This window comes from Nanorana parkeri, unplaced genomic scaffold, assembly GCF_000935625.1.
Source record: "Nanorana parkeri isolate BGI_ZX_2015 unplaced genomic scaffold, ASM93562v1 scaffold345, whole genome shotgun sequence".
In the NCBI taxonomy this organism is placed as follows: Eukaryota; Metazoa; Chordata; class Amphibia; order Anura; family Dicroglossidae; genus Nanorana; species Nanorana parkeri.
Window position 1 is genome coordinate 711,178 of NW_017306613.1, and position 27,599 is coordinate 738,776.

General features: G+C 42.4%; 1 protein-coding gene across 3 annotated transcripts in view; it reads right to left on the bottom strand.

Annotated features, from left to right (window-relative positions):
• Positions 1-8,382: 8,382 nt before the first annotated feature.
• The window catches only part of FIBCD1 (fibrinogen C domain containing 1), a 174,492-nt gene continuing 155,275 nt past the window's right edge, over positions 8,383-27,599 (bottom strand). For all 3 annotated transcript variants that reach the window (XM_018558532.1, XM_018558534.1, XM_018558533.1), the window contains exons 6-8: positions 21,868-21,964; positions 11,816-11,995; positions 8,383-8,857 (exon numbers count right to left, since the gene is read on the bottom strand). In XM_018558532.1, the coding sequence (XP_018414034.1) occupies positions 8,598-8,857; positions 11,816-11,995; positions 21,868-21,964 (537 nt within the window). In that variant the 3' untranslated portion in view covers positions 8,383-8,597. The remainder of the gene's footprint in view (positions 8,858-11,815; positions 11,996-21,867; positions 21,965-27,599) is intronic.

Here is a 27,599-nt window from a genome sequence, read left to right on the forward strand (position 1 = left end):
AAGACTTTAAATATATCATCATCTACAGTACATAATATCATCAAAAGATTCCGAGATTCTGGAGAAATCGCAAGGGACAAGGCCGAAACACAATATTGGATACGGGTGACCTTCCGGTCCTCGGACAGCACTGCATTAAAAACAGTTATTATCACTGCATAGGCTCATTAATACTTTGAAAAATCAGTCTGTGGACACAGCTCGCTATGCCATTCAAAAACGCAAGTTAAAGCTCTATTATGCAAACAAGAAGCCATATCTGAACATGATCCAGCAATGCCGCCGTCTTCTCTGGGCCAAAGCTCATTTAAAATGGTCTGTTGCAAAGTAGAAAACTGTTCTGTGGTCTGACAAATCAAAATTTTACAGTCTTTTTGGCAAACATGGGCGCTTCATTCTATGGACTAAAGAGGAGAGGGACCTTCTGGCTTGTTATCAGCGCTCAGTTCAAAAGCCGGCATCTCTGATGGTATGGAGGTGCATTAGTGTGTATGGAATGGGCAGCTTGCACATTTGGAAAGGCACCATCAATGCTGAAAGATTTATCCAGGTTTTAGAGCTGCATATGCTCCCATCCAAACAAAGTCTTTTTCAGGGAAGGCCTTCAGCCGGACAATGCTAAACCACATACTGCATCTATGACAACAGAATGGCTTCATAGTAGAAGAGTCCGGGTGCTTATCTGGCCTGCCTGCAGTCCAGACCTTTCACCAATTGAAAATATTTGGCGTGTCTTGCGTGTTCCACTATTTTATCCCTAAGAACACCACTGGTGAAGATAAGGATTTAACTGAAGTAACTCCAATAATTAATTTCTAGACATGAGAGGGCTCCCCAAATTATATATATGCATTCCTGACCTCTGCACTCTGTGTGTTATGTACTCTTGAGCCCTGCACACTTTACAGTAACCACTCATGACTCCTGTGCTGTGTGCAATATTAATTCTTGATCCTAGTACTCCTGACCACTGCACTATATACACTGTGTTGTAGATTTTATACTCCTGAGTACTGCACTCAAAGTACATTATATTCAGCACTCCTGAAGGTCTTCTTTAAGGTGAGCTGTGTGCAGAAAATCATATATCATGAAAGAGTTGGCTTTTTTCAAAACTAGTATGCTGAGGTTCGTGTCTGTTAGATTCTCACTTGTGGCACAACGGTTAAAGCGGATTTTGTTGGCGAAAAATCAACAGCATTTGTGTGCCGAGTATACAGTGAGTAGGCTCAGGTTTGATTTATCCATGCACTTTTAAGCCCACTCCCCCCCAGTGCAATTTGACTACTCCCACCATTCAGCACGACAAACCATATGCGCCACCTCATACTTCTCCTCTCTGTGCCCACAGGGCTCCAAGTCTTTCCCAATAGTAGCAACACCTCTGATTTGTTCCATGATTTTACATGTATAAGTAGTATTTCTTCTTGAGCACAGATCTGCATACAATCGCTGTGATGAAATTATTGGCTTCACTCTCTTCTCTTACTGCTACAGCCACTGGAGTCTTAAATGGAAATTAATTGGAAGGGAGAATGAGCCCCTTTGTAAGTGCCTTAGCAGGCAGACAGAGCTGGAAACGTGGATGCAGAGATCTTACTACCCATTTCCCTTAGACGATTAAATAGTAGTATAGTTAAACAAATGTAATATACCCCAAACAAGAAAATTCTGATTACAAGTAAAATTTGCATACATTTTAGGTAAACTTACATGTTACCGTGTGAGTGTCTCCTGTAAAGCTACCAAAACTTTAACATTTTATGACCTTTGCATACAATCCATTCAATTTGTATCCAATCGCAAAGGCCCTCGACCGACAAAGTTGTTCATAGATTTAAAGGAGATTGTACCATCAGGCTGTAACAAGTTTGGTCAGCTTGAATGTTGCAAAACAAAAACCGTGCAGGAAATCCATTCAGGTTATGTATTATCTGTTTGTCTTTTCTTCACATTTGGTTACCTTAGAGAGGGCTAGACATAGCAGTCAAGTGTTATAGTAACTACACTGCCTGGCCCCCAAAAAAGTCACCACCTGGTTTTAGCTAAGCAAATAGGTAAGAGCCTTCTATTGAATAAAAGGGTCTAGGTTCAGCCATGTTATGTGCTCATAAAATGGGGTCATCTGAATACATGAATATACTGAATGACCAGATTTTCCCATCAGTGGATTCACTGATGACATGGGAATATTCCAAGATGACAATGCCAGGATTCATTGGGCTCAAATTGTGAAAAAAAGTGGTTCAGGGAGCATGAGACAATATTTTCACATATGGATTGGCCACCACAGAGTCCGGGGGGAGGGATTTATCAAAACAGTAGCAGACAGAATCTAAGGCAGTTGCCCATGGCAACCAATCAGCTTCGTTCTTCAGTTTGCTCAGGTAAGATTAGAAAATGAGACGGAGAAGCTGATTGGTTGCCATGCAAATCTGCTCCACATTTTGTCTGCTCCAGTTTTGATAAATCCCCCCCCCCCAGACCTTAAACCCATTGAGAATCTTTGGAATGTGCTGGTGAAGACTTTACGCAGTGGTCCAACTCCCCCATCATCACCACAAGATCTTGATGAAAAAGTAATGCAACTCTGGATGGAAATAAATGTTGTGACTAGAGGTGCACCGAAATTAAAAATTTCAAAACTGAAAACAAAATAAAAAAAGTCAGGCCGAAACCGAAAATGTTTAACATTTTCAAATATTTTATTTTTATAAACTTTTTATTTTTTTTAAATATTTTTTTTAATTAATTTATTATTATTTGTATTTTTTACTTTACTTTTAGGGGCTTCAGGGAAATATTAGGGGTCTAAACAGACCCCTGATATTTCCCTTTTAAAATAGAAAAAGAGATTGAGGACACATAGTCCTCAATCTCTTTTTCTGCAGCCCCAATGAACAGGAATTCTCTATACTGAGTGTTCCTGTTCATTCATAGCATGAGGACATAGTATGTTTTACTATAACCACAATCATGAATGAGCAGGAAGTGATGTAGATCTCTTCCCATTCATTCATAATTGAGGATATAGTAACCCTACTATGTCCTCAATTATGTACAAACACCCAGCGATCACTGATCACCGAGTGTTTGCACTCGTCTCCTTCCGGACACGCTGTCACAGGTGGCTGAGCGAGAGGAGCTCAGCCTCCCGTGACAGCGCTGGCTGTCTCCGCCCACACATTGCTCGGCCAATCTGTGATAGGGGGCTGAGCGGTGTGGGAGGAGAGACGTCGGCAGATCACAGCGCTCTCCTCCCACAGGGCTCGGCCTCCTGTTACAGTTTCTCTCCTCCATGCTGGGACACAGAGCAGCGCCCAGCGGGGAGGAGAGAAATACCAGATGCAGCGCTGTATCGACCAGAAAATTGCGCCATCGGCATTATGCCAAAAGTGCCATTTTCGGCCGATATATCGGTGCATCCCTAGTTGTGACACTGCATAAAATGATCGAAACAGTGCATGCCATAATCAAAGCCTAAGGTGGTCCAACTAAATATTAGCGTGTAAGACTTTTTTGTTTTTGGACAAGCAGTGTATATGAAACTACAGCCTGTACAGGAGACAATATGGGTTATATTTACAAAGTAGATTTTTCTGCATGGCTGCTTTAAAGCTCATTTTCAACCACAGATCTCAAAGTTTGGATAGAGTGTGGAAGGTTTATAGCTTCTTGTCAGGTTTTCACTGCTGTCTCTCTAACTACTGGGACATTTCTTCTCACTTCCGGTCACGGTGTCACCCTGGACAAGAAGGAAATCCTTCCTTTTGGGGATATAGAAAACAATAATAGCCTGACAGAGGTTCTATTCCTTCTCCAATATACTTAAATGGTGTTTCTATTGTTCTTTGCATATTAGTTGGAGGGATCTCTCCTTGCTCCTCTTCTAGATGACACAAAAAGCAATAAAAAGACCAAGGCAGTAATTGTAACCATTTTCCACTCTATCCAGAACAGAAAAAAAAAGTTTTGCTCGGAGCTGAGCTTTAAATACCTATATCCTAGAGAATATTAACTCCCAGAATGCTTTGCTTTGGTTGATTCTACAGATGACTTAATTTGCTACTTTTTCACCACAGATGGGATGTATTACTAGTCATAGCAACACGTAATTACATGGAAATCTAATTATGCATCACAGTGAGAGAGAAAAAACACCGAACACACATACTGCAATAAGTCATGTATCTGTCAACATACCTTTAATTTGCACAAAATCATTTTCACCTAATTTGAAAAATCTTCAAAACACATGTAATACTGTGTAGAAAAAAAAAACTGCTAGATTTATTTTCCAGAAAACATTGCTAAATCCTTGGTGGTGTCATCCATTATAGTGCTAATTTGTTGTGCGATGTAGAGCTCATCAATTAAAGAGAGCGTAGGCAATTCACAGTCTGGGGAATAATCAAGGAACTGCTGTAGGAGCTTCATCCCGGTCCCTGAGCCCTGCTGCTTTTTGGCCAGCCATCTCTTAGTTGTGTGTGATCGGATTTTAAAAGTAACAACAAACTGGCCTAGGAGTAACAAACTTTTCCCTGATTACTTCATCTCATTGCCATTTTGAACAGCTGTCTCGAGCAGAGGTGTGGAGCATTAAAAAACGGGCAAAAAGACCACACAAATTATTTCTTCATTCTCTAGGCCTAGGTGTCATTGAAATAATTGCTTGTTTCTTTCCAAGGTGATTTAGGGTTAGTTCACACCATATGCAGTGCGTTCCGGCCCGATTCTGGCCGGAACGCACTGCCTCGCATTGCGGCTGGCTCACTTTTTTGGCGGGCCATTGGAGTGAATAGCACCGTAGCCACGCCCTCCGGCCGCAATTCGGTCGCCCACACGGGATCGCAGGGCACATTGTGCCTGTGGTCCGGTCCAAATAGTGCTTGCAGCCAGACCCCCTCCAGCCCCACAAAATAGTGAGCCGGCCACAATAAGATGCAGTGCGTTCCGTCTGGATTTGGGCCGGTACATACTGCATATGGTGTGAACGTACCCTAAGAAAAGAACTTGTCCTAGAGTTACAAAGAGCCTTATCCTCAAGCTCTAAGCCCCAACCTCTATTTAAGCCAGCCATCTCTTGCAGCTGCCCATGCTTTTAAACAATGTAGAAAAATAACACTGGCCTAGGCGTTGTGGAAAGTCACCTGCATGTTTGCATGTTTTCCAATGTTTGTATGCAACAGCTGGCGGCCTGACATTAGAGTTTGCTTACATCATGGCCATCCATTTCTTATTTATGAAACCCAACTCCTGATGGCTACACCAGTTAATATCGTGATGGATTCATTAAAATGTATTTCTTGAAACTGCCTTGATAATGATCTCATGTAATCCCCTTTATAGCATCAGTCAGACTAGGAAAGTGAGGGGCAGCACTTGTAGCTAATCAGACTCACAACATGTGAACATGCTGAAAAGAGAAGAGAGCAGAGGGATATCCTCATAAGTGTACTGCTTCTCCTTCCTTATCCAGTCATCAAGCTGCGGGTGTGCTTAGGTCCTGCTGTAGTGGCACTGGAGGTCCCACACTTGGCTGTGCTGTTTTGCATTGGTGGCAGCATCACAAACTATCAGGGCTATTCACAAAAGGGTGAAAAGTTTGGAGAAGGCAGGAGAAGAGAACAATCTAGGACAACATCGCTGAACTGAAAAGTGAGCTGAATTGGATAATTTTTCCAAATCAGCTATTTTGGCCTAGCTTGTTCACATCTCCGGCCTTCTCCAAACTCTTTACCTTTTTGTGAATAACCCCGTGAATGAAATTACAAATCCTTTGGTACCAATTGCTTCCTGGAATGCAAATTTAATCTTAATAGAGATCTTAATGGAAATGGATCCCATTCACACAACCCAACAACCACATACACGATTTATATGGTTTAAAAAGGCCAGGAATAAAAAAAAATTATAGAAAACAATACTTTTCAAAGACCTACCTCCTGTGCCTCTGTAATGAGGTAACTTATTCATCTAAAGACATGTCCCGGGTTCTTCACCATTATACTTTGGTTCTTTTCTAGCAACCCAACTTGACAGCTGTTTTTTTTAAGCCTTGCGACAGTCTTATGTCTCTCAGATGTTTTTAAATATAACCATAGCCAGTGTAGTCCCTCACATCATTATTACTTCCTCGAAACGCCCTACAATAATATTTCTTCAAAACTTATTTTGTTCATTATCTTCCTGTCCCTTTATTTCTTTTCTAGTTCTTCCATCTGTGCATCTCTTCCTCTGTAGTTATGTGTTTGTCACAACGAGTGCCTTTTCCATCTGCCTCTCTTCTCCCATCTGTACTCAGACCTTTCTCCCCTGTTCATGTCTAAGTCCCCTGGAGACCCCTCCTCTCTTTCCACCTGTTCTTCATTCTCGAGATTTGCAGCTGACACCAGCTCAGGTGTTCCTGCTGAGTTATGCCTTCGTGCGCAACAAACGAGAAGACTTCATGCTCATTTAACCAAGACATTAAAAACAAAACCATTCTACATGTCAAAAAGAAAGGAGGGGAAGAAGAATGGTTCACCAATGCCAACTTAGCAGCTTTAATGAGCAGACTGTTAATGCCACTCTCTGGGCATAACCAACCAAACTTTGTCATGGTCCATTAACTTCTAGGTTATATACGCATAGATTCCTTCTCATTTACAAAACATTTGTTTACAATGCTTGCCGCCACAGCCCAGGTAGCAAAAAGATAAACTGCTTGAAATATGCTAATGATTTCACAAAGAAGCTACACGAATCACACTCATTACTAAGCGCCTGGCTGTGCGGGCATGAGGTGTGGGACCTCCTGGGGGATTATTGATGTCCTTTAAAATAACAGCGTTGCTCCCACAGGAGCAGGTAAATGTAAATGGGAAACAACAGCCTCCGCCCGGAGTCCTTGCACTGCGACATCTTAATCTGTTTTTGAAAATGACCAACTAATTATGAGCACGCGTGCGTCACCACAATGAGAGCAGCAGAGAATGTTTAGCGCACGGTGTTACAAATAGCCTTTCGTCTTTGGTAATTGAGAATGTGCTGATCATTAAACAGCTGCCAGGCTGACATAAAGGAACCTGAAATGTTTGCTAAAGAGATGTTAGGAAACCAAATCAGGCTTTGAGGTGATAATATTGCAAGTGATTTTTTTCTGGCCATTTCAGAGATTTGTGTCTTGAAGAAAGGGTTAGATCATGCAGACAAACATTTCATCCAGTCTGGAATTTTATACTTAAAACCTTTTCTGAAAAGTTCAAATTTATTTAGAAGCCATGTTTTGGTACAGACGTTTGGGCTATTGTCTTGCAGTCCTGGGGCTCCTTGACTTTATAAGCTTTATATGTTCTCCCTAAGTTAGTTTGGGTTCTAGCTGATAACAAAATCTGCTTTCCTCCCACAGAAAAGCATGCTGAGAAGTTTGTTGGTTCCTGCCTAATGTGGCCTAGAGTGTGCTTAAATTTCAATGATTCGATTGGAAAGCTTCAGCAGGGACTGTAATTGATGATTTGGTGCTCGTCTTAAAGTGCTGTAGAATGTCTGTGCTATATAAAGGGATTTTGGATACACCTTCTACTTATGATGCTTTAAAGCATGGTCATCAAACACAGTCAACACCAAAAACATTTATCTTGGACAAAATTTTGCACAGTTTCCAAAAGGAATTTAAAAAAACTTATAAACCAGAATTTTAAGAATCAAATATCAAAGTCTTTTTGGCTTGGCACCTCACATTTTCTTACCCTACACAGCCTGGTAACCTGCTATGCCAGAACATGTTTTGACTTTCCACCCACATGCCACATGAACATCTAGGTCATCCGTCTGACAGAGGATGCAGTAATCCAAAGTCTGCTGCATTCAAATAAGCGGACATCAGAGACAAGGCAGCTGTGTCGAAAGAGTGTTGGGGGGGGGGTGTAAACATGAATTAATTCCAACTCCACTAGTCACCAAAAAATATGAATAGCAGGAACAAATGACAGGTACAGCGGGGAGGACAACCAATGCCAAACGCAGCGTGAGAAAATATTAGTCACAGACTCCACAAAGTCTTCACTCGTCTGTCAAAAAAGGGATGCCAGGAACACAGAGGAAGGCATTGTGTGGCTGCAAGTACGGGGTGATCTTGACTACTAACACTGTATTAAAAACCTTTTCACCTAGGACACTGAGAAATAGATTGGTGCACATAGATGTCTTGGTTCCAGTCAATGTTGGACTTACAGGTAGATACCAAATGTTTGTGTCTTAATAAGACCCCCAGTTTTTAAGTTGGGCAATGGCTGGGAGACAATGAAGTGCAACAGGAGATGGCGTAAAAGCACTTAAGTATTGTGCTGATGGTTAATTGTCAAAACATCTCAATTTTTTTGTCCATTTCTCCAAATTTCGTTGTCAGATCATCCTGGTAAACTCCTATATGCCATGTTTATAATATATTCAGAAACTCAACACTGACATATTTTTATGCAAAAGCATTGAGAAGTGCTGAAAAGTCTTTGCTTCTTTTTTTTTTTAAGGTTCCCCACCCAAATAAGTGAGTGCAAGTTAGCATTTCTCCCTTAAAAAGCCACCTCCCCCTCCCAGTAAGGAAACAATGGGAAAAATCACTTGTCTTCTCGTAAGGGACGAATCTTCATTTCTGTGAATTTGAGTGAATATTGCCAACCTGTCCAGGAAGACCACTCAATGCCATCGGCATAGGAGGCATGGTGACCGCGGAGATATTGCCCATTCAGATTGGAAGTGTGACAGTTGCGGTACCACCAGGCTCCATGGTAGAAGCTGGCACAGTTGTTCTCTGAGTGGTCGTTGTCCATATCTTTGGTGGTGAATTTCATTCCGCTGTGCTTTCCCATGGAATCTCCTAGCAGGCAAGAAAAAAAAGGCACCATTATGGAATTCAAGGACTTGGCTTGCAAATGAATGCATGACTTAAATAATTTCTATGTTTAAATTCCTGCACATCAGTCATTTTGTAAAGGAGGAGTGTACAGACAGCACATGGTAAAGATCATCCAGACATTCACATGCAAGAAAGAGCGCATCTCAAAATACCAAGTGTGTAGCCAGTGTTGGAGAAAACAATCTCTTGCCAGGGTTCTTGAGCAATACAAAATATAAGTTGGCTGTATTACTGGTCAAGTTTATGTGAATTTACTTTTTCAAACTAACCCTTGCAATGGGGCTACCCCCGCACTGCAACGTTTAAAGGAGAACTATGACATGAGTGATTTCCACTCATCTCATAGTTCTAAGCCGACCTGTGACAATGAGACTGTCACAGGTCGGCTCAGTAGAACGGGAGGTGAGGGAACACATACCGGATTCCCTCACCTCTCGATCCTGTCACGGCTCTCTGCCGTGACAGGGGGAGGGGCTGCATTCCCCTCTCACCGATCCGATCTGCCAGCGCTGACTGGCGGAACGGACGGGGGAGGGGGCGGGTACAGCTGGCTCTGGCTCTAGATAGGCAGAGCCAGCTGTCACTCACGCAGCTGGGCGGATCCCGTCAAAAGAGTCGTGATCCGCCCCGGCTGCGGCGTCTCAGTATACCGCGAGCTGTAGCTCGCGGTATACTGAGCTTAGGGTAACGGGAGGATGCTAGTTTGTGTCCTCCCGTTACCCTTTGGAGAACTATGGGGAAAAACACTGACCCCATAGTTCTCCTTTAAGTACCCATTTTGTTCTCGAGACGATAATAAAGATGAGGCTGGGCTTGGTGGAAATCCAGTTTGCCTGAGTTTACCCATGCCAACTCAAAATTCTGACTGCCACCTCCTCCTCTCAACCCAATCCATGGCGGTAACGGCAATGGGGGAGGGGGGGCTTTATGCTCCTTTGTGACTCATAGCTGTGACATAGAATGCCCCTCTCCGTAACTGCGTGGTGGGGTGTCGGTCAGAGTTTTGAGTGGGCTTGGGTGAACTCACTCAAACTAGGTTTACACCAAGCCCTGCCTCATCACTAATCTCCAGTAAAGTCATACAGCCAGCTCAAACACAAGACCAGTTTGGTCTAGTTGTTGTTTGAATGCGAGGAAACTCACACAACCAAAGGAAAATCATATGGCTTCCTTGCAGATAGTGTCGCTGGTTAAAACAGAACTCATAGCCTCCATTTTCACAAAGCAGCTTGAATGCTGAAAGCAATGATCTTCAACGGCTATTGCAGTCCAAGGCCCCATTCACACCAGGGCGATTTGTTGCGCGTTTTTCTCTGCAAGTTAAAATCCCATGTATTCCTACGGGGGCCATTCACGCAAATGTGCTGAATCGTGCGGAAAAATATGCCTGGTGTTTTAATTAGTCTCTGAGCTTCTTTTGTGGCACTTATCAGCCAGTTTTGCTCCATAGACTTCAATGGAAACACACCGATTAGCGTGTTGTTGCGCTTTTTTAGCGCATTTTTGCAGCTGAGACTGATTTTCATTGGCCAACTGAAAATAAGCTGAAAAAACGCTATTACACATGTAAAACACGCTGAAACACCCTTAAAAAAAACGCACAAAAATGCGCCAAATACACCTGATCAGCAGCTGATCCACATCTATGTTATTACTTGAAAGAAAAAAATACATTTAAAATATAGCTAAATCCAAAACTTTATTATTATTTTTGCATAATGTAGGGAAGGGATAGAACCCCCCATAAGGTTTGTATTGCTATTTGTGTGCACTGTGGACATTTAACCTCTAAGCTATGAGCTTGACTACAGTTTTTTTTTTTGTAACTTCCACCGAGAACAGTGAGGCCTGGTTCACACCTGGGCGTTTTACAGCCCTGAAACGCTCAGCATGTGAAAACCAATAATTGCCTATGGGCGTGGTTCCCACCTGGGCGCCCTACGCCCAGAGAAGTACAGCAGCTTCTTTGGGGCGTATTTTCCGCGCGCATCCATTAGGATACAGCTGGATAGTCCTCGAAAATGTACGTTTGGCGCTCGTTTCTTTTACCGCAAATCACGGTAAAAACGCGCGGCATATGCGCATATTCCGTACGCCAAGGTGTGAACCCAGCATTAGGAATATTATTGGTGCTCGTAGATGTTTTGGTTCCAGTCTACATTGGACTTACTGGTAGTTTGGACTTACCAAATGTTTGTGTCAAAATCAACCTCTCTGATCTTTCTTAAGGCTCACCATACTATTGCAATCTGACTATAAAATCTTTGAACAATCTCCTTTAGATTTACCAGAACCATGTAATACAAGGACCTACCTAAACTATCCAATCAGTTTGTGTGCAATCACACAAGCCCGTGCAGTACAAAGTTGTTGCTAGATCTGAAAGAGATTGTACAGTCAGCTTGTAACCTGTGCGGAGAACTTAAGATGGAAATCAACTAAGAGACAACAAAGTGCAACAGAGATGTCGGTGCAAAGGCACTGAAGTATTGTACTGTTGGCTAATTGTCTAAAAATCTAGTTTTTTTTGTGTCCAGCTTTCACATGCCATTGTTAGTTCATTCTGGCTAACTCTAGAATGTTATCTCTACAACATAATGGGCAGGGCCCATTTTACAGTTCTCACTGGAACAGAAAAGGGGAAATCTTTGAATGGGGGCATCTGCTCCTGTGACAACTGTTTAAAGAGGGTATAGCCTCCCTCAGGGAGGTTTCCTTTCACTTCCTGATGGGTCTTTGGGACAGGAAATGAAAGATAATCTCTTAATGAGGCACAGACAGCAAAAAAAAACCCCAAGACACTAACGAGGTTTCTAACCCTTCCCTATTCTTTCCAAAACTAAACTTTTTCTTTGATAACCCCATTTATTTTTGTGGGAATTTGTTACCACTTATCACAGACATTAACCGAGCACTTACCTGCATTTCCCGAGTAGTCCGACAACGTGAGAGGGTACCCGTCTTCATCTGGGTTCACAGCGTACAGGCCCACTCCAAACGTGTTGTACTGAGCATAAGCTGTAGAGTTTTCAAAGTCAGCCAGGTCAATGCGGAGCTGGTAATGTGTTTGCATAGTCAATAAGTAAAGCCGCTGTAAGCCTAGAACGGAAAGAGAAGAATGATGACGGTACTTTGGTCATTCAGATGAATGTGCTGTAAGACTGCATGAGTTTAACTTAAGAAGAGTTACTCTTTAAAGATCAATCAGAGTAGCAAACTTCATCTAACACGTTTTTAATTCCTTTAAAATGGGTGAGCACGGCTTATCCAGAACAAAACACTGAAACCACCCTTTGCATCATAGGAATGAAGTGTTTTATGCTTCATTCCTCTGTAGCTGTTTATATTCCAGGTACAAATGCAGAAAACAAAATGCACTATAAAGCTAATAAAGATTCTAAGCCCTTCTATGGGATTTGTATTGCTGTTTGTGTATGCTAGATTCACCCTCACTTCCTGTTCCCCTCTCATCAGGATAGGATGTGCAGAGAAGTCTAACCATGCCACAACAACAAAAAAGAACACTTTTTATCAGCAGAAAAATCTGGCCAACAAGGACACAGACATCAATAAAACCTGACAGAGGCTTTAACTCTTCTATACTCTGCTAAAAACAGTTTACGACATTTGGCTTCACTACACAGCCTCTACAGATTCTCATACCACATTAACAAACCTGGGCTTCACTTGATCTATCCAACCTCTCTGCATGACTCAAACAGGGAAATGCAAGATTCCTTTATTTAGCTATATACTGTATAAATGACTGTGAATGCATCATTATCATACATTGTTATATTGTGTATATTTCACATCCCTTAATCTCCTCTATTTGCCCTCCAAACTTATACAATAAGTACTAACATGACACTTTTTGCTCTCCATATCTTGCCCTTTTACCTTTTCCCACCCCCACCCTTCAACTTTGCCTATCCCTGCAAAACTCTTAGGTACTGATGTATCTGCTCCTCAGTGCCATCTAGTGGAGTGCAAAAGGCATTTGCCCAGCTATACACTTGGGGGGAAGAGTTATAAATCAGCCCCTTAGTGTATCTAAACCTAATAACAGAAATGTAATATATTGCAGTTACCATTCTTTGATGGAGCACATGCATTAGTTTTCTTTCTTTCCCTCATTTTCACCTGGTGTTCCTGCCAGTAACATACACCCTGTCCTATGGTGATGATGCTCACTCACTGTACTGAATCTGTGGAGGAACAGCAAAGTCACCCTGGCACAGGAAGTCTCCTCTGCTCCATAACACAGTATGGGGTTGTAGCCCTAAGGTCCAGGCACAGGATACAAGACCGTACTGTATTTTCTGGCAGGATCAACATGTATTTTTTTGCACTTATTGAACAAATATAACAAAACTTTTTCAAAGGTATATGTAACAGACCAAAAGGGAGCAAATAAGCAAATTTTATTGTTATGGTTTTCATATACACAGTGTTGTTCATAACTTTACCAATAACTAAAGTTTAGGTGCCAAATTAGGAGGATAATAAAAGCACTTGGTGTTATGATGCAACAGATTTTCCCTTTATCATGCTCATACTTTGTTTAAAATATCAACTAAAGATTATGCAAAAAAAAAAATGCCACTTGTTGGCATTTAACACAAGTGAGTGATGTAAAAGCAACCTCTAGAATTTGAAAAGCTTAGACAAATAATAACTGGAATAATGCCAGGAATCCTCCTAAAATACTCCCAAAGGCGGCTGAACTGTGTAAGGATGTTTTTGTATCAGTTGCTCTGTCCAGGTAGCATCTATAATACCCATAATTCTGTCCTTTCCAGCATTTAATTTTCTCAGTATGCACCATGCTTATTCATTCCATTGCTTTGTCTGTCGGTGCTGGAGTCCCTGCGAGAGGGTCAAACTCCATCTTCACCATTTTAATGAGGACATCAGGTGAATGCAGAATGCAAATCAAGGTATTTCTGTGATCCGTGGCCTCTATGTTCTTGTTTTCAGATTTCAATTAAGATTCTGTTGCAGAGTTGAGCAAGACTGGTGCACCAAGCCCTGAATGTGCATGTCAACGGAGCAGCTTCCTTCTTTTATTCACCAACCCTGCCGTTTTCACCGATGGGGACGGCAGATGGACACGGAGTGCCCACTGTGCACCAGTACTGTATACACAACACCAAAACAACAACCTTTTTATGCTTTCTGAAGACTTTTTATTGCGCGTAGTCAAATGAACGGCAAGCTAATTAATGCAGTGGTGAACGTGGGTCATTAGGGCCTTTGAATGTGATTTCTAAACACAGCAAATGTTGTGGCGAGCGAGTGGCACATGATCATTTGCTGCTTTACACTCGAGCACACATCCTTTCTAGTGGTACAGGAAATGCCGACATTTTGTTCAAGTTACAATTTAGTACAGAATAGACAGTTGCTCTAACACAAACATCTATTTACTGAATGCCAAAAACACCTTCTGTCTTTTGCAAAGCAAATGTTTTGGGCCTGTGCTGTCGCGCATAATACGTGGATTATCCGATTCTCACAATTCATAAGAAACAGCAATTGAAAATATTTTTTAGCACAGCAAATAATAGGCCTAATGTATTTGTAATAAGCGGTTGGCACAAAATATTAACCAAAACCTGAACAATAAGCACGTATATTGTGTAGACATTTCAAATAAAACTTGTGGAAATAATGATGAGATGTTGCAATGATTAGTTCTGGAGGAATAGATCCCTTATCAGTGTTATAATGTCTATTATTTAGAAGCGTATACAATTTCCATCTTGTAATAGCAAAATTGGCACCGAACCATCTCACCAACAAATGTCTGTGGCAAGTTTAATAATAACAGAAGCAGCTGCCCATTGCCACCAGATTTGAATATTATTCTTACAAACCTGGTTGTTTTGTAATAGTCAGGTTTTTGTATATCGGGCCATATGCCAATGGTCAATAAATATCCAGGCAATAAATATTTAATGTTGGATGTTTTTGTATTTTTGTTAATTTGGCTTAAAGGAACCAGTCAACCCAAACCTATAGGTCTAGCCTGATGAGTAAAGCCAGGCTTACTTTACTGTGTGTCTCCTACAGCAATATCTTCCTGCCACAATTCCTTACTCTGTTCCCATCTGCCTGGAAGTCAGTGACGTGCGGTACCTTTGCTTCCTGGTGAGGCATTCCGCAGCCCCGCCCCCAGCACGCCAAAGCCCCACCATATCTCACCGAAGCCCCACCAGCTAAGCCCCGGCTAGTGTGAAGGAGGGAGGAGACAGGGAGGAGCCTTCCTGTCCCTCACTTGCTCCTCACTGCTGAGGCATCGAGATCCATGGCCTCAGTGGGGTTTTTTTTCTTTTTTTCTTTGCCATTGGTCCAAACCAGCCACAGAGCTCACGCCTCTAACAAAGAGTAGAGGATGTGACAGCTCTTGCCTCACTAGGTTAGGTTACACAAGTAGTGGGAAAGCCAGCTGCTGCGTAACCTAACTAACTAGCCGGATGCAACACTGCCTGCAATTAACCGGTAGCGCTCCGTCCATGACAGGTTACACAGAGGGGAGGCTTTCACTGCTGGGTAACCTGCTAGAAGCCGATCTGAATATAGAAAAATCTGTCAGCTTCAGACAGAAGCTTTTTCCTCCATAATACTAGGTGAGGCTCGGCCTCACCTGCCTCTCCTGACCACACATCCCTGCTGAAAGTTCTAGGTGTTCCTGTCCACCTTTGTGTGTTCTAGCCCCCCTTGTGACATTTGCCATGATATAAGATAAATAAAAAAATCCAACAGGATTAGGGGGAACCCCACATAATGGGCACAACAGGTGTACAGACCCTAGAACGCGGCAAAAAATTCTCACCAATAGAGGCCTGAGAGGAACTTTTCAGGCAGCTTAACGCTGCAGAATCTGTGAGAAAGTAAAACTTAGGTTTTTACTATGTAACAAAGTTACATACCGTGTTTCCCCGAAAGTAAGACCTAGCACTATCTTCAGGGATTTCTGTAATATAAGACCTACCCCGAAAATAAGACCTAGTTCGGTGGTAGATCTCATATTACAGAAATCCCTGATAGCGCTAGATCTTACTTCCGGGGTAGCTGCCTAATTACTTTTTACATTTCACAGCATTGGAGCAGAGAGTGGCCGCAGCTCCCTCCCGCCCCCCCATAGTTGTTAAGATTGAATAAAGACACAGATCCATCCAGTTCAACCTATGTGTATACAGTATATGCGAGTATGTACTTTTTTTGCAGGCTTATTTTGTATGCCTAGTCTAGCCTTATTTGCTGCAGCCTGGCGTTGCATGCTATTGCTAAGTCTGCAGTCTACTAGGACCCCCTAATCATTTTCCGCCTCCCATTTCCCCAGAGCCGGTCTCCCTAATGAATAGCTTGCATGCATTTTTTTAGTACTCAAATGCATAACTTTATATTAGGGATGCACCGATACCGATACTAGTATCGGTGCCGATACCAATATTTGGGTGAGTACTCGCCCAAATGCTCCGATACCTAGCACGAGTCCTTCCTGTATCAGGAAGCCGGGCAGAGCATTATTACACGCAGCCCGGTTTCCTGATTGGCCAGGAAATGGCTCCATGCTCTCTCGTCACCTGTGATGATACAGAAGCCGGTTGCCGTGTAATGACGCAGCGCCCGGCATTCTGATTTGCCGGGAAAAGTCTTCCTGTAATGCTGCTATGGCCTGTGTCTAGTTTATTAACCTGCAAATTTTGTTATCATAAGCAAACACAGAGGACTATTATTACCAATCTCAATATCATTAATAATCAGGTTAAGCAGCATTAGTCCTAAGACAGTACCCTGGGGGACACCACTCACAACCCTAGACCATTTAGAAGATAAGTCATTTATTAATACTCTCTGGACACATTCCTGTAGCCAGTTGTCTATCCATGTACACACCAGTTCATCAATGCCCATAGATCGTAGTTTGTATATTAGCGTTTATGGTGTATTGTATTAAATGCTTTAGCAAAATCCAGGTAAACAACATCCTTTGGCTTTCTTCCATCTAAATTACTACTCACCTCCTCAGAGAACATTAATAGATTGGTCTGACAAGTACGGTCTCTCATAAATCCATGCTGGTTGTTAATTATACCATTACACCAGGCACATTCTTGAATAAAGACCCTTACGATTCCCTCAAATAATTTGCATACTATTGATGTTAGGCCAACTGGTCTGTAGTTCCCTAGTAGTGATGAGCTGAACAACCCCGTGTTTAGTTCGTATTCGAACATTGAACGGCCGAAAAGTTCGAAAACGAACTCTTACTCAATGCAAGTGAATGGGGGTTGAACGTTCGAAAATGAATGTCCCCTTTAAGAGGTCTTATACAGGCAGTCCCCGGGTTAGGGACAATCCGCACTAACGAACTGGGTCCACAGGTCTCCTAAATCTACCGGCAGCTGCCGGTAGATTTAGGAGAACTGTGGCTGCAGTGGCCTGTGTCCCTTCAAATCCCCGCTGCTCTCCGCACCTGTGTTGGCAGGGACAACGGGGACACAGACCGCTGCATGCCTTCTCTGCCCTCCGTACCTCCGCTGCTGTCCCGGCCTCTGGTCCCCTGGTTCATCGGCTTCTTCTCCGGTCCGGCCGCGGCTCCCCTGCCACCTCTTCATTGCAGGCTGGGAGCCATACGCAGCCTGCTATTGGATATTGTAAAATGCACATGTAAAATGCACAATGCAATGTTCACATTGGAGGTGAGGAGATTAAGGGGGGATATGATTTCCATGTACAAAATGTTCAATGGTGGTAGCAACATTAGCGATAAACTGTTTAAAATTAACTCCATTACAAAAACTAGAGGCCACCACCTAAAATTGGTGGAAAAAAAATTCCACCACAAGGGGCAAAGGGGGTTCTTCACAGTAAGATCAGTTAGGGTCTGGAATAATGTGGAATTGTTCAAGAAAATTTTGGACGATTTCTTAAGGGACCATAATATACAGGGGTACAGGTACTCCTAGAATGAGATCCTAATAGGTTGGACTTGATGGACTAATGTCTTTATTCAACCTCAAATACTATGTAACTATGTAACTATGCAATAGCCAATAGCAAGCTGGCTATTGCACCCGCCCACTTCCTGCTGTCAATCAGCATGGGGGACCTGATGGAGAACTTTCTTCTTCAGGCCCCTCCTCTGCTGAGCCCTGATTGGGCAAAGTCTTGCACCTGACCTGGGGTCAGGTGCAAGACTTTAACAAAACAAAACTTCAGAGGGCATTTTGCATTATGGAATGTCCGCGGTCGAACAAACCACGAACATCCCATAAAGTTCGGCGAGCCCTCGAAATGCCGATGTTCGAATGGAACACTCAGCTCATCCCTATTCCCTAGTAGACATCTCAGCCCTATTTTGAATATTGGTTCAACATTTGCTTTACACCAGTCAGTTGGTACCCTTCCAGTCAGTAAAAAGTCCTTGAAAGTTAGCAACAACAGCCTGGCTTTAACTTGGCTAAGCTCTCATACTCCTAAGTACCTGCGGGTGTAAGTTATCTGGTCCTGGGGATTTATTCACATTATGTATTTCTAGTCTGTTTTGAACCCTGAATTCCGTCAGCCACTGCGGTGCATTCAGCATATTGCTGTTTGCATTTATGTTATGTTCATTAAACCCGTAATTAGTGTATACTGAAGAATGTATTTAATACCTCTGTCTTCTCCCTGTTATTTGTGATCAACCTCCCGTGCTCATCTTTTATGGGGCCTACATGTTCCTGTCTTACCTGTTTTACTGTTTATATATTGGAAGATTGTTTTACTGACTGTAGCAACATGTATTTTGCATTCTATTTTAGTTGTTTAGGATTGCGCTTTTATATCTCTTATTGCATACCTTGTAGCTGTGAAATGCCAATGCTGTCCCTTCTGTCTTAAAATTTTTAAAGGCCATTTTTTTCTTATAAATATGTTGTTTTACCTTCAGATTCAGCCTCATAAGTTTAACTTTGTTCTTTTATTTATTACTGGCAAATGCCATTGTTTAATATATCCCTAAAACATTCCCACTTGTCCTCGGTGTTCTTTGTTAGAAATATCTGGTCCCATTTTGTATCATACAGTAAAGTGCTTTGATACTTTATTTAGACATGATGATTGTTGCGAACAAACATAATTAGGGATTGCTCAGGGCTGCCATGGCTGCACATTTTACATGATGCAGGGAATAATACCAAAATTATTATTATTATACAGGATGTATATAGCGCCCACAGTTTGCGCAGCACCTTACAATATAAGGAAGACATTACAATCACAATACAATTCAAGACAAGATGGTAAGGAGGGCTTACAATCTAAAAGGGAGGGGCAAGTGATACATGAGGAGGTAGCTGTGTTTGAGCTCAATATTACGTCAGTGTCTAACTTTGCTATCCAGCTCTTTTCGAACATTGTGTCTTCTACAAAATGGCAATTGCACTCAGCTTAAAACAATAATATAAATATGGGAGCTTTTCTACCAGCCAAAATACTTTTTTCTGCCCATCCAATGCTGAGATTTACACAGCAAAGCCAGCCTGGTGACCTGACATTCTCTGCAGCTGTTAAGCAATGCAGCTAGGCCACATACCTGCCCCCAGTCCTTGATTGGACAGTGAAGGGGCAGCAGCATTTCTTCCCTCTGCCCACTCTGCTCTCTCCTGTCAGCAAATGTTCTCTGCAGCTCACCTGTATGGCCATTACGGATGCCCCTGTCTCAGTGCTGCTGTGCATGGTATTTCAAGGCTGAAACCAAGTCAAATTCAGCTACTTAAACTACATTACATTATTGTTTAAGTTATACCTGCATTAATTGTTTTTTTTTATATCTTCTTGGAGTTTGGCCTTAAAGTGTGTTTCCAATTTTGCAGCCAAATTGTGATAACACCTATTTTATATTTGTTTTTTTTTCCATTCACAGAGCATAAGCTAAAAAAAAGCAAAAAAAAAAGCTTTGTGCAGTTTAATTTGTTGTTTACTTGGGTTAGGGTTTTGAAGGGATGAAATTTCTTATTGCGTCTTATGTCTTTGAAATGTTAGGAGGGGCTGTAAGGGGTGAGGGCTCTGAGGTGGTATATCCATTGGATGTTTATGAAGCTTATCAGATAAACAATCCTCATATTTCAGTCCCAATACTTTCCATTAGGACAGACCACTGAGCAAGGGCTAAGAAAAACCTAGAATCAGTCACCTTGCCTCCTTGGCTATGTCAGTGCTTTTCCCCATAGTTCTCCTCAGATTCACGGACATAAACTAGCGTCCTCCCACAACCCAAAGCTCAGTATAACGCGGGAGGACGCGGTATACTGACACCGCCGCAGCCAGGACGGATCCCGGCATTACTGTCGAGATCCACCCAGCTAAGTGATTGACAGCTGGCTCTGGCCGTCCCCCGTCCGTTCCTCCAGTCAGCGCTGGAGGATCGGACAGGGGATGGGGCAATCCCTGCAGGGAGCCGTGAGTGACAGCCACGGCTCTCTGCAGGGACAGGATCGAGAAGTGAGCGAGCAACGGTATGTGTTCGCTCACTTCCCGATCTATTGAGCCGATGTGTGACAGTTGCATTGTCACAAGTCGGCTCGAACTATGAGGTTGAGTGAAAATCACTCAACTCATAGTTCTCCTTTAACAAAACATCTAAAATATAAGATTTTCTTTTCTTTAAAGTTATTTTTCTTTATGCTGTGCAAATAGGAACACGTACCGAACATATAGAGGGGTTCAAATTTGACTTCAAAAGTGAAATTACTTTAAGCATAATGGAAGATGTTTAATGTGAGTGGCACTATAATAGTCAAGTATGAAATACAGGATATTTTTAAGTGTGTTCCATTAGCAGCTGCGGGGTTCCAGTTCCTGATGTGTCTCAAAATGCACATACGTTAGGTTGAAGCGCTCTGCTGTGATCCTTAAAGGTCACCAACAGTTCCTGTATGGTACCTAAATGAGAGGCCTTCAGCTGCCTTCTGCGAGCCCATATCGCACACATATCATTGCCCCATAATACACCATGATATTCTAAAAAGTATATTTAACTTCTGTGCTATTATATATAAAGCTATATACCAACCAGCCAGCCAGCACATTTGCTAGAATCAGAAAGGGGTCCTGAGCCCACAGGAGGGGCAGTAGAGCCCGGGAAACACGGAGGGGGTGTCAGGGGGTTGGAGCGGGCAGTCTACAGGCCCATAAAAGAGACCTGGCGACAGCTGATTCGCCAGAATCGCTTCTATTGTAAAGCCGACAGTCGTCTTTACAAATGTAAACAGGGTACGGGGGTCTGTTTAAATAGGGCTGATGCTAGTGACGTATTATGTACGCCACTGGTCAGGAAGGGGTTAAATGCAACTTGGACAGATGTTTGTACAACTTCCTGTAATGTACAGTACCAGCCCCGGAAGAAGAGGCAGGCATTCCTTGTCTGCATGTCTAACAACTTCCTGTATTGTACAGGAGGTACAGTACTACGAACGTTGGCACGAGCACGGTAGCATTACAACTAGTGGAACAGCCTGGGACCACCGTTTGTAAGTACAAGTCGTACGTAATTCGGATGTACGTAACTCGGGGACTGCCTGTACCTCAAAGCAGCTGGCAGATAGAAATGCCAACACCATAAAAAGACAGCTCTGGTCACGTAAATGTAAGTGTTACTCCTGCCAAAGCCTTTTTTTAGTTTTGGATATGGGGAAGGTATTTTCTGCTATCTGGAGCTCTGTTTGGGTAACCACAGTATTTGTCCTGGAGACCATTTCCTCCATGAAGAGAGAAAGTAAGAGGGAACCCAAAATTTCACAATTGTCACCAGGACAAGAGCAGAGAGGATGTCTTTTGTGGGTGATGAGGCTCAGTTTTAGGAGATTTCCTTTTGGGAGCAGGAAATTTACAATTCACATTACACCATGTGTCCATTTTGGGTAAAACAAGCCTCATTGAAGTTAAACTTTGATTTTTATTTTATTTAAATCACTTACCCAGCCAATGTTCTCCAGTCAGCTTTCCAAATCCATCTCTGTACTGTTCCCATCCACGGAAGAAGTTCACAGAGCCGTCTTCCCTTCTCTGGAAAACCTAAAACCAAAATGAAAGCATGTTAAATGGTTTTTAAGTGCCCAAATATAAAAGCTCATTTGGCTGCAGGGTGCACTGGGTGAGTTGCTCCTTCCTGGGATTAATGCAATCCCACCTCAACCTGTTCACATTGAGCTCCTTAGAATACCAGCGATTATTAAACCTAGACCTCCCTTAAGTCTCTAGTGCCATGTATGCTCTGTATGTAGAGCTTAAACAAGAAATTCTATAAATGCAATATTCTGCCCATAGTAACTCTACAATTTTCACAATTAGCAGCAAGTACCTGGTGATCCTGCCTGTCGTCTTCACTTCCTTTCACTTTGTGACTACACCAAGCACAGAGGTAGATGTGGACAGTTTATGTCCCTCAACTTCAAACTGTAGCTACAGGGGGCCATGCCAATGCATAGGGTTCTTGTAGTCCCATAGCCAGCTGGGCAGACACATCCCCCTGCCCAGCCCATGCTCATGTTGAGGAACAGCAGCTCCTGGCAGGAGCCTCAGAGTATCTGCACATGGCTAGTAAGCAGAAGCATGCCGCTGCTCAGCAAATCAGTGAATGTACAGAGACCAGCATCTTGACAAGCATCTTTCAACCAATTTCCTCTGAGCCCAGGTCATCCTGGCTCCAACCCAGCTTGTGACTGGACAATAAAAGGAGAAGCAGCACAATAATGAGCTCATGTCTCTGTCACACTGCGCACATTAATTGATTGGTTCCTTGTGCTGCTACTTCTTATCACATTCTGTATTAGGACTGCAAAAGGCTGATAGCATATCAAATTCATGTACTTGCACTGCTTATATTTAAAATACGTTTTATGATGAATTAGAGTGACACTAAACTCACTACATGAGTTAAAACTTTAAAAAAAAAAAAAAAACTTAAAAGATTTAAAATGTAAAAATACGTTAGGCATGGGCTACAATCTCAATACAAATTAGTAAACTAAACATGAGATTGTAGTCCATCACAGGAGCGAGCTTGGAGCAGTGGCTACTTTACAACACACACAGGGACCATGGAGAACAAAAGTAGCCCCCCTCCAGAAGGAAGGACAGTGTCCGCATGAATTCAGAGATGATTCGAGGATTCAATTTTTGGTAATAATTAAGGTACTTGAATGTCTTTTTTAGATTGATCTCCTGAGATTAGTGTGACTTTATCTAATACAGAACTGCATTAATTGGTGTCTTTTACCAGGTTTGCAGGGAATAATATTAAAAGTCATGCCTAAATAATATTTCCTTTTTTAAACATATGGGACGGGGTAATCTGTGTAATTTGAAGTTGTTTCATTCCCCTACCTTCTTGGATTGTTCCAACTCGGGATGCCGATACTCTGTATCGCCGCCGATACCGATGCTTGTATTTGCATGAGTACTCGTACAAATACTCCGATACATAAAACGAGTACCTGTGCCGCGTCCGCCATCTTCAGGGACCCGGATAGTCAATGTCTTTTTTTAATATTATAAATCTTATAATATTAAAAAAAGACATTGAATAATTAAATTAATATTTATCATGCCATTGCTAACTAAGGCTTGTATCCCCCCTAGTGGGGAAAATAGATTATCACATGCCCAGACTCCAGAACACTGTATTATTGTATAGTGTGGAACAGCTGTATCCAATTCTGCATACCTGGCTTTCTATTTTAAAGTTCTTATAATATAAAGCCAGGTATGCAGAATTGGATATAGCTGTGACACACTACATAGTGTTCATGTTCTTCATAATATTAAGAAACTGACCTTAAAATCATGATTTTGTATTGCTTTAGAAAAAATGTGACCTGTCCCTTTAAGAAAAAGTATCGGTAATTGGTATTGGCGAGTACTTGGAAAAAAGTATCGGTACTCGTACTCGGCCTTAAAAAAGTGGTATCGGTGCATCCCTAGTTCCAACAATATCAAAGCAGGCTCAGCATCTACTTTTTCAATGTACTCTCTGCTACAAAATGACAGGTACACTTTAAAAGTGCTGCATAAAATGTGGACCAATAAAAGCTTTTCACTGGCAATGACAGAACACAGTTTTTTTTAAGCATCTACTTTGTTTCATTATGAGCCATTACATATCATGACCTATCATAAGGAGGAACTCCAATCTCATAGCTAACAGTAGTTAGTCCCATTCAGCTTTTCTGTACTGTATTCCTGAACAGAACAAGTACAGCTGAATGTGACTAACAACTACTAGGTATACCATGACCTGGATAAATGAGACCCTTCAAAGACACTCCAATCATATAGATATGGGGAATCATTCATTTCTAGGTCACGATTTTAGCAAACACAATTACAGATAATAACCTGCTTCTGTTTTGTGGGTAATGATCTATGTGCTGAGAGCGCTCGCAGAAATTGATTGCTCATTGGTAATGGGGTGTGCCATCACTACAATCACATGATCAGGGTCAATGCTGTAATAAGAAATGCTGCAGTTCAGCATTCCTTTTTGCATATCAGTTCTGTAACAATGTCTTTTTGCTCGGCATGCCTGTAATTTCACATCAAACTCTGTGTAGATGTCTAGGAAAAGCAGTGAAGTAATTACATGATTGGGGATGTTATTCTAGGACGTCCCATACACAATGTACCTTTTCCACTGGTTCAAGGAACTGACCATATTTACTTGCAGGGGATGCTTGTAATGTTACACAAAGCTCCGTGTAGACTTCTGAGAAAAGCAGTGAAGTCATTACATTGGCGGTGGGTAAGATTCTAGGTCAGGGGTGCCCACAATTTTTGTGTTAAGATCTACTTTTCAAATGACGAGCTACATGACATCTACCAACGAAAAAAAAACCTCCCTCATTCTCTCTCTCTCTCCTGGCTATCTCTCCTTGCTCTCTCCCCTGGCTATCTCTCCTTGCTCTCCTGGCTGTCTCTCCTTGCTCTCTCTCCTGGCTGTCTCTCCTTGCTCATCTTCCTGGCTGTCTCTCCTCTCTCTCCTGGCTCATCTTTCCTCGCTCTCTCTTTCCTGGCTGTCATTCCTCGTTTTCTATCCTGGCTGTCTCTCTTCGCTCTCTTGGCTGTCTCTCCTTGCTCTCTCTCCTGGCTGTCTCTCATTGCTCATCTTCCTGGCTGTCTCTCCTCTCTCTCCTGGCTGTCATGCCTCGTTTTCTATCCCGGCTGTCTCTCTTTGCTCTCTCCCCTGGCTGTCTCTCCTCGCACAGGGAGCTTGGCTCAGCAGACTCTCTCCCCTGGCTGTCTCTCCCCGCTCTCTCTCCTGGCTCACCTTGCTGTATTTTGCAAGCAGTGCAACAGGCTGTGCAAACTAATATTCTTTGATGTAATACATAGCACTTCAACCACCAGTATCCACCAGAAAGGTGTCAGGGAGCTTGGCTCAGCAGACTCAGGCTAATAGGTAATCATGTGTGCACAGCTAAATAAATATACCAAAGTGGAATAAAGGGGCCGCCATTCACACCCTTCGTGATCTACCAGCATCAGCTTTGAGAGCTACTGGTAGATCACGATCTACCTAATGGGCACCCCCTGTTCTAGGTTGTTCCATATACAGAATAGTCTTGCCACTTTTGCAAGGAACTGACAATGTCTACTTGAAGGGGATGCCTGTAATTTAGCATCAAGCTCTGTACAGATTTCTGGGGAAAAGCAATGAAGCAATCATGAGTGGGGGATGGGTTCTAGGAAGTCGTATACTCAAGAGTATTCTTGTCAATGTGTCGAAGAACTGAAATGATAATTACAAAAAAGGCATCAGCGCTGAAATGTCTAAAGCAGCAGGTGCGCAAAAGCACGATTGAGCTTTTAACACTATACAACAAACTGTTCACATAGTGCTCTTTCCTACCCAAGTGGCAGCTAATGTATCATTATCCCAAACTCCAAGTCCAGTCACGCAGAAAACTTCTTATCTCAATGTGTACAAGTTACTTGTACTTCCAATTGCTTGGCAGTAAGTGAAAAGCAAAGGCAGCTGCAGATTGAAATGGAGAAGGTAACGTTTATAAGATGAAAATACAACCTGACTCCTGTAGCCATTGTATATTTTCTATACATTTTAAATTAAAGGGGATGCCTGCGGACCAATTGAACATTTTGGCTCTAATAATCTGGCGCGCAGTACAGTATACTAAAATATATGACACCATAGATTTGCTTCAGTGAATTAATGTTTCAGTGGAAAGCATTGCCTGTCCTAGTGATGGTAAAATATATAATCTTCAATGTGGTAGTATCATTGGAGATGGGTTTAGTGGTTTCTGGGGATGATGTTATTCCATCAGCACTGCTCAGCCCAAGAGTACTGTGTGCCCAGCCTGTGTAATGATGCACTCCTAGGTGGTGTGCCCAAAGAAGACAAGTGGTACTGGACCAATAATGATACTGGGAACCGCACTGGAGTGTAGCATGGGTTCCAAATTAAGCAAAAATTTATAATTAGGGTTGCGCTTTAAGAAGTTAGGTTAAAGGCCAACTCCAACCAAATGTTTTAGGTGACATTTTAGATATAGTGGGGAAAGGGTTTGAGCCCCTGTAAATATCTGCGAGATTTCCCCTCCCTTCCTGTCAACATGCTAAAACAAAAACACGTAGTAGAGTGAGGAAGTTACTTAGTTACATAGTATTTGAGGTTGAATAAAGACACAAGTCCATCAAGTTCAACCTTTGTGTTAGAACTTTAGAAAATGTTTATATTGCTGTCTCGGTCTTCCTGTTCCAGTGATAACAGCAACCTTGCCACTCCATTTATTGTACAGGTCACCTGGCCAAGAAGTGAGGGAAAACCTCCCCAATGTGGTCACATACAGAATTAAAATTATATCTCCTTCCGACTTGGACTGGAGTTATGTTTAGGATAAGGTTAAGTAATTCAGTATAAATGTGCATAAAATGACAAAACAACGATGTATAAAAAAAACAATGCAAAATACACATTTACAATCTGAAATCTAAAGATTCACTAAACTCAGGAGGTAATTCTTAAAAATGCATTCAAGTACCTGAAGTATTAACAAAAAGTATCTTATTTATGTATCACTCGGCTGTAGATCCTCAAATCATCTCTGAATTGGTGCCGACTATGTCCTTTCTTCTGGAGGGTGGCTACTTTTATTCCCCATGGTCCTTATTGTAAAGTAGCCACCGCTCCAAGCTCTCTCCCTTGATGGATTACAATCATGTTTAGTTCACTCATTTGTATTGAGGCTGTAGTCTAACATGGGCGCGAGCTTGGAGGTGGCTACTTTACAACACACACAGGGACCATGGGGAACAAAAGTAGCCCCCCTCCAGAAGGAAGGACAGTGTCTGAATTCAGAGATTATTTGAAGATCTGCAGCCAAGTGATACACAAATAAGATACATTTTTGTTAATAGGGTAGGTATTTGATTGCATTTTAATACTTAAAGTGACATTAAAGGCAAATCCCCCACATGCTGGTGTAAGGACTTTAATTGATGACTCTTGATCCGATCATCTTCTTCTTTCCACTAGTGTTCAGGAGTCCCTCTAGCGCTGGTGTCGGTCTCCGATGCAGCGCTGACTCCTCTCTCTACCTGGCACTTCCTGTCCCACGGAGTCTGGGCGGGTGCACGCTGCCTCCATTGACTTTGTGTCTCTCCTGGCCGAAGATCTGAACTGCGCATGCGC